This window comes from Corylus avellana, chromosome 4 (genome assembly GCF_965113065.1).
Source record: "Corylus avellana chromosome 4, dhCorAvel1.hap1.2, whole genome shotgun sequence".
NCBI lineage: Eukaryota > Viridiplantae > Streptophyta > Magnoliopsida > Fagales > Betulaceae > Corylus > Corylus avellana.
The window spans coordinates 21,520,213-21,528,178 of NC_142493.1; the positions used below are offsets into that span (position 1 = coordinate 21,520,213).

Genomic DNA, 7,966 nt, shown 5'->3' on the forward strand with positions numbered 1-7,966 from the left:
TCCATTTTGTTGAGGAGTTATGGGGGATGAGAATTCTTGTTTGATACCTTGCTGACCACAGTAATCTTCAAAACTTGAATTCTCGAATTCTCTGCCATGATCACTCCGGATTCGCTTGATGAGACAGTCTTGTTCATTTTGTATTTTCCGAAACAACATCTGAACTTGTGCAAAGGCTTCAGATTTTTCTCTTAACAGAATTACCCATGTGTATCGAGAGAAATCATCTAGATCACTATAATGTATTTCTTGCCTCCCAAACTGGCTGTCCGTGTAGGGCCCATGAGATCCATGTGAAGAAGCTCTAAGTTTCGAGAGGTAACAATACCTGAGATCTTTTTGTGAGGAGTTCTAGTTTGTTTCCCCAATTGGCCTGGGCCACACTTTCCTTTATCAGCCTGATGAATCTTGGGTAGATCAGCTATGGCTTCTGTCTTTGAAATTCTGACCAGATCATGAAAATTTAGATGCCCCAACCGTTGATGCCACAATTCTCCAGTGTCCAGGGTTGCCTTATTGCATTTTATTTGAGAAGTTGAGGAGAGACAATAGCAATTGTCAACAGTGCGCTTTCCTCCCATCAACCATTTTCCTTGAGAATCAAATATGCTGCATTTTTTCTTGGAAAACTGGACCACTAAATCATAATCACAAAATTGACTGATGCTCAATAAATTTGCCCGGAGACCTTCAACATACAGTACTTCTTGTGGAGTAGAGGGCACCAGATATTTTCACAATTCCTTGACCGATCACCTTCGATTTGCTGCCATCTCCATAAATGATGCTTCCACCTCCTTTGCCTTCTTTAAGCTCTTTGAATAGAGACTTATCACCTGTCATATGTTTTGAACAACCACTATCCAAAAACCACAAACACGAGTTAAGCACACTTAAGGCAATATGAGCAACAAGACATAGATGATCTTTCTTTTTAACCCAGGCATGTTCCTTTTGAGGAGGAACTTGCACATTCTCGTCAATCAAATTAAACATATCTTTTATATCAACAGAATTTGACAAAACAGCTAACTTTTCACTAATAAGTTTCACTTGAGCAGTTAAAACTTTTAGTTGATTTCCAATTCCAGGTTCATCTAGTCTAGGGATATTCTTCTGAGACCATGGTTGTTTAGCCCTAATTTGAAAACAATTTGGTCGAGTATGACCTTTGACACCACAGTGAAAACAAGTTGGGATGAAGTTAGTCCTTACCGGAACTTTGAATTTCAACTTATTTTTCTTGGTCACATCTTCTGAACTTTCTTGAGGTAAGCAAGAATTCTCAATTTCCACATCTTTCATTTTAGGTTTCACAAACATGATTTTAGAAGTGGTTGCAACATTTGAAGAAGATGAATTAACATGTTTATTAAAACCCAATCCAGTCCTATCATGTGAATGTTTCTGATTTCCTAACATTTGATTCAATTTATCACTAGAAAATTTTTTTAAATGATCATTCGAATCATTCAAGTCCTTTTCCAGAGATTTCACTTTAGCAATCAGCATGAGATTTTCATAAGTCAAAATGTTTCGAATAGCTAAACATTCATCCATAGATTTCATTAATATTTCTTTTTCAAGTTCAGCTTCTTTCAGATTTTTCATATTCAGCTTGTTCAATTTATCACATTCCACAAACAAGTTATTATAAGCAGTCTATAAATCCACCTCATCATCAGATTCAATTTCAGATTCATTTATCATATGAGGTGAGTTAACAGTCTGATAATAATTATCATAAGAAGCAGTAAAAGCTAAATAATTCACTCCTCCTTCAACTTCTTCTTCGGATTTTTCATCATCCGATTCATCACTCTGAGTGACATTGAAAGCTTTACCTTTGGATTTTTTCAGATTAGCACATTCAATTCGAATATGACCCTGACCCCCACATTCATGACATTTTCGTCCACTAGTGAACTTATCTTTCTGATCAGTCTCTAAGTTCTCACGTGGATTACTTCTAAATTCACCTTTAGGTTTCACAGGAATTTTTTAGCCACGATTTTAAAACCTTCCATTCACGGGTCTAAAAAATTTTCTAAATTTTTTAGCAAACAGGGCAAATTCTTCATCATCACCAGAATCCTCATCAGATGACCCACAAGAATTGACTTTAACATTTTTTGCTTTGAGAGCAATGTTTTTAGTTTTCTTGAGTTTGGGTAGAATTAGCTCAAAGGTCTGAAGGGAACCTACAAGTTCTTCTACTCTCATAGTATCTAAGTCTTTGCTCTGTTGTATAGCAGCAATTTGGGGAATAAACCTCTCAAGCAAAGATCTTAAGATTTTTTTCACCACTTTAGCATCATCCATTTTCTTTCCCAAATTAATGGTAGAGTACTAAGCTTTGAATAGAATTCATCAAAAGTTTCATCTTCCTGCATTCTAATCTCCTCAAACTGAGAAATCAACATTTGAATTTTTGAAGTTCTAACAACCTTAGTTCCTTCATGTGTGATTTCTAAAGTTTCCCAAGCTTCCTTAGCTATTTCACATCTAGAAATTCTAGAAAATTCCTCATTTGAAACAGAGATGTAAATAGCATTTATAGCTTTGTCATTCGCAGTAGCATTATTCTTTTCCTCAGTTGTCCATTCAGCTATTGCTTTGTCTGGATGTGTCCATCCAGATTCAACAATATGCCAGACATTAATGGATTTAAAGTAAGCTCTCATACGAATTTTCCAAAGCGTATAATTTGTTCCGTCAAAGATGGGAAGAGAATTAGGAGCAACCGTAAGAGACATTTGATATGGAGTCTTGGATCACACTCAGAAAAAAAAAAAAAAAAAAAAAAAAAAAAAAAAAAAAAAAAAAAAAAAAATTCCTTCACAGAATGAACCCACTCTGATACCAATTGAAAATTCTAAAACGACCTCAAACAACATCTATCCAAATGTTTAGGTGTTTCACATAAATTATCCAGAAAAAGATCTAACCTAGTAGTTAAAAGATCAACCAAATATAGATATGAAATAAGCAATCAAGAACACAGATATTTGGTTACGAAGAGGAAACTATTTAGAGAACTCTCTAAATGTAAAACCCTTCCGGGGCAGCCAAACCCAGGAAATCAATCCACTATAAGAAGAATAAGGAATACAAGAAGAATTACAAAACTTTTGACTCTTCCTTGCACACGACAAGTGACCCACTTGACTTCTACCTCAGTAGCCCTTTTCAGAACATCTGGCACAATTCTTCTAAAATATTTCCTTTCACCAGAACTTCGATTGGCTTCACGTATTTTTTTTTTCACAAATAATCTTGAACAATATCTCTCACTCTAAGCACTCTGATTTTGCTCACAAAATACGTACCTTTCAATATAGCAAAATCATGTTTAAATAGAGATTGAAATAACAAACTAGAAGCCATGTCCGGACATGGATAAGTTGGTGTCCGGACATGGCTAGGGTTACCTATGCGTAAACTAGTGATGTCCAGACATCCTAATTAAAAACGAGCTTGCTGGAAATGGGGTCCGGACCCAGCTTTTGGCGGTCCGGACCTCCCTATAAAATTGAAGGTTCTGGAAATGGGGTCCGGACCCTGCTTCTGGCGGTCCGAACCTCTCATTCAAGACAAGGTTTCTGGAAATCAGGTCCGAACCCAGCTTCTGGCGGTCCGGACCTGCTCTTCAAAACAACCTTGCTGGTTTTTGTGTCCAGACCCGGCTTCTGGAGGTCCGAACATGCCTCTAGAATCTGTTCATGAACCATGTTGAAGTGATCATTTTCAACAACGTACATGCAAACCGAATGTGCCAAAACCTAAACTAACAGATTTGATCAATTTTGAATCAAGTTATTCCATAAAAGGTCGAATCCAAATAGCAGATACAATATCTTTCCATAAAAAAAAAAAAAAAAGCCTCGTATGGTTATACTTAGGTAAACCAAATCAATCTTTAGAACATAGGCCCATAATTCACAAACCACAAAGAAGTTAGAGATGTTGTACAAAAACTAATTAATCTATAATTTCCCTTAAATATTTGTACCCAAATTCAGCATGGTTGATTGTTCTGTTCTCTTGGAAAGAATAGTCCTCACAAAGTCATCCAATGCTTTGACCGAAGAGCCCCTCTCTTCTCCCTCGTCTCTTACCGCTGACAAAATCTGCTCTTTAACCTCAGCAGCCTTCTTCCTCATACCCTCGCCTTTCCCCTCTCTCTCCATAACCAATTCTATAACCCTCTTCACTTCCTCCCCCACAAGAACACCCTGAATCCCTCTACTCAGCTCCACACTCAAACCCATCTCCTCCACCAGCATCTTTGAATTGTACGCCTGCTCCGCCGCCATCGGCCACCCTATTATCGGCACGCCCTGGCTTAAGCTCTCCAGCACCGAGTTCCAGCCGCAGTGGCTCAGAAAAGCTCCGGTCGATTTGTGGGATAGAATGTCCAGCTGGGGCGCCCAGTTGCGCACCAACAACCCTCGTTTGCTTTCCCTCATTCGTTCTTCAAACCCTTCCGGCAACCATTCTGTTCTGAATCCACCGTTCAGATCGAATCCAAGCGGGGGCCTTATGACCCAAATGAAAGCTTTTCCGCTCTCCTCCAACCCAATAGCTAATTCCATCATCTGGGAGGCACCGATTGTGTTCTGAGAGCCGAAAGAAATGTAGAGAACCGAATCAGGACTCTGTAAATCAAGCCACTCGATGCATTTTTCAGGAGCCAATCCGGGCTCTTTCCCAGCACGTTGTCTGGAAATACTTGAACGTGAAGAGGAGGACGGGTGTTTGTAAATAGTCCAAACAGGAAGCTTGAGATATTTTCTGAGAAGTTGAAGGCCAAAAGGCTCGATTTCCTCCACGGAGTTACACAACCACCCACAAGACTCCAAACAATGCGAAATCTGCGGCTGCATAAATCTCGACCACATGTCGGCGCCATCCGCAGCTCTTAGAAACTGATGCAGTTGAGAGCGATGGAAACGATAACTTTCAGGAAACCCCGGCATCGGGAACTCGTCGGAATCTGTAGAGCGATGTGGGAGGTTCCGCCACAAAGAGATGTAGGCCATGGTGCCGTAGGCACCACCGGTGGCGAACGTAACATTCACAGTGCCTACACTCTTTGCAACATCAACAGCCCATCCAAAGAACACGTCGGAAATTATACAAATCGGAGGCCGCCCTTCTTTGTCAATGATATCACCGACAAGGCGCCGGAGAGGATCTTTGAGACTCAACGAAGCATGAAAGAGGTTCACAATCTTGTTGAGAGGCAAGTTCTCGGTGTTCTCCGTGTTTGGTGGTAAGTCGTAGTCGGAGCTGCAGAAGGGGAGCTCGGCGAAGCGGAAGGAGGAATTAGAATCGGTAGAAATGGTGGAACGGAGGTACTGGATATTGAGGGCGGTGTTGGCAATGGTTATGGTGAAGCCAGTTCTTCGCTGGATCTGCCTTGCGAGTGCTAAGAATGGTATGAGATGGCCATGGGCCATGTATGGAAGCATGACAATATGCTCATCAGACCCCATCTCTGTCGACGGTAGGGGGAGGTGCAAAGGCTATCTGATCCTTCTGAGCCTCTGGCTGGCTTTTCCTTTTCTTTCTCGTGGCTCTGTTTAAACTTTAAAGCAGTATGGATATACAGTTGTTCAGCTTTTAATGGCGATTAATAAAGGGAGGACTTTTTGGCATAATTTTGGTCAAATTTTTCTCTCTTATTTATATATTTTTTTAAAACAAAATAAAAAGTAAAAAAATTCTGAAGCAAAGGTCTTTTTCTATTATTATTATTAAATAATATTTTTCTACATAAAAGTCATTAAAAAAAAAAAGTCATTATTATGAAGAAAAAGAATTTTTTTTTAAAAAAAATACTAATCACATAAGATGTTATTACTTAGGGAAAAATTTATATACTCCTCAAACTACCACCCAATTGACAATGTCTCTTCTAAACTTTTAATTGTGACAATTTTCTTCCCAAACAATCAAAAATTGTCAATGTTCTCCCTAATGACGAAACTACCCTTAGTAAAATAAAAACAAAAAATACTAAAACTTCTAGAAAAAACCTAAAACTAAAATAAATAAATAAAATCTAAAGGGTGGCAAATTTAAAATTTAAAAAAAAATCCACTGTATAAGAAAAAAATTAAAAATTTCTTCTTTTTTTTTTTTTGTTATGAAAAATATTTTTTTTATAACTTTTTAAAATAAAAATTTCTGTTTTAAAAAAAAATTAACAATTTTCGTTTAAGAAAAGAAAAAATTTCCGTTTCTTTTAAATAAAAATTTCTCTTTAAATAAAAAATCGCTTTAAAAAAAATCGTTTTTAAAAAAAAATACAAAAATCCTTTTTTAAAAAAATTAAAAATTTTCGTTTAAAAATAATAATAATTTTTTTTAAAAAAAAAATCTTTCTTTTTAAATTAAAATTTTCGTTTTTTTTATAAAAAATAATAAAAATTTATTTATTTTATTTATTTATTGAATTTATAGGGGTATTTTTGTCTTATTGAGAAATACATAAGGTCATTTTTATCTTTTTGCTAGGGGTGGCAAAATTGGTACCTGACACGACTCGATTACGACCCGCGGGTACCCGTTACACGGTTAGCCTATATCCAGACACGACCCGTTAAGCTAAACGGGTAATCGGGTTTGACACGATTACGACACGAAAATAATCAGGTAACCTGACACGACCTGTTTTACCTGTTTAAAATAACCGGGCCTAAACGGGTAGACACGACTCGACACGACCCGATTACCCTAAACTATAAAATTAAAAAAAAAAATTAAAATTCAAAATTGTAATAATAATACTAATACATTAATATAGTCAATAAAAAAAATTGAGTTCTAAGAGATTAAAGGCTTTAATAAAGGATAAGAAAAAAAAAAAAAAAAAATTGGAAAGTAACCTTAATTGACAAATTGTACTCCAAAATAAATTACTAAACTCATAATTTCACCTAAACTTAAAAGTTAAAAGTTAAAACAAGTAAGTTCATTTATTAAAATAGTCCACTTATAATTTAGTCTCACATGTAACAAAAGTGTTAAAAAATTAATTTGAACAAAGATACAAATTCTCAGACATTTTTTTTAGCATCCAACCCTGGGCCAAGACTCAAAATTTTTGAATTCCATGAGAGCCATAGAAGACCAAGACCCTTATTTAATTGTGCAAATACATTTATCAAAATATGTAATATAATAGAATAGTTATAATTTAAGTGATTTTCATTTTAGCAACGACAAGGTAAAGTACAGTAAAGTTTTTCTAAAGATCACAAGTTTGCTATCCGAAACAAACAATGGCATCAATGCTTAGGGAGTTCTTATTAGTAGACATTAGAATGGGTTAGGTTACTCGGAGGGTTATAGTCGGGTTTTGTTCAAAAATCAAAATGGTAAAGTTACTAAAGTAATTGAAAACAGAAAGAAAACGTGAGGTACAGAGGTACTGGCCGTCTGCGACTCTGCGAGGCAAAAAAAAAGCAACAAAAAAAAAACTGGGTCTGGCGGCCAACCCGCCAGACCCGGATATTGTGCGGGTCGACCCGCCAGACACGAAATTTTCGGGTCTTAATCGGGTAGACCCGATTACGACCCGAACCCGATTAGCCTAAACCCAATACATTTTTTTTTCGTGTCGTGTTCGTGTCGGGTTCACGGGTCGTGTCAAAATTGCCGGCCTACTTTTTGCTAGTTTTAGGAGGGACATTGACAATGTTTTGGTAATTTTGGTGTGATATTGTCACAATTTATAGTTTGGGAGGTACATTGTCAATTAGGTGATAGTTTGAGGGGGTATATGAACTTTACTTTATTACTTAAGAAAAAAAATTTTAAATACTATTTAAAAATAAATTTAATCAAAATTATGCCAAAAAATTGTGCCCTTCTCTTGTGCCTTTTATCATTTCTCTTTACGACTTCCACCGCACCGGTGAGCAATTTGATTCGAAAACGTGGAGCACGAGGCGTGAAA

At 36.8% G+C, this 7,966-nt stretch overlaps 1 protein-coding gene across 1 annotated transcript; it reads right to left on the reverse strand.

Annotated features, from left to right (window-relative positions):
- Positions 1–3,887: 3,887 nt before the first annotated feature.
- On the reverse strand, positions 3,888–5,592 carry LOC132178772 (UDP-glycosyltransferase 92A1). The gene is given in 2 exon segments (XM_059591319.2): positions 3,888–4,022; positions 4,025–5,592. Coding segments are annotated over 2 exon segments (1,515 nt in total). The 5' UTR covers positions 5,499–5,592; the 3' UTR covers positions 3,888–3,981.
- Positions 5,593–7,966: the final 2,374 nt, after the last annotated feature.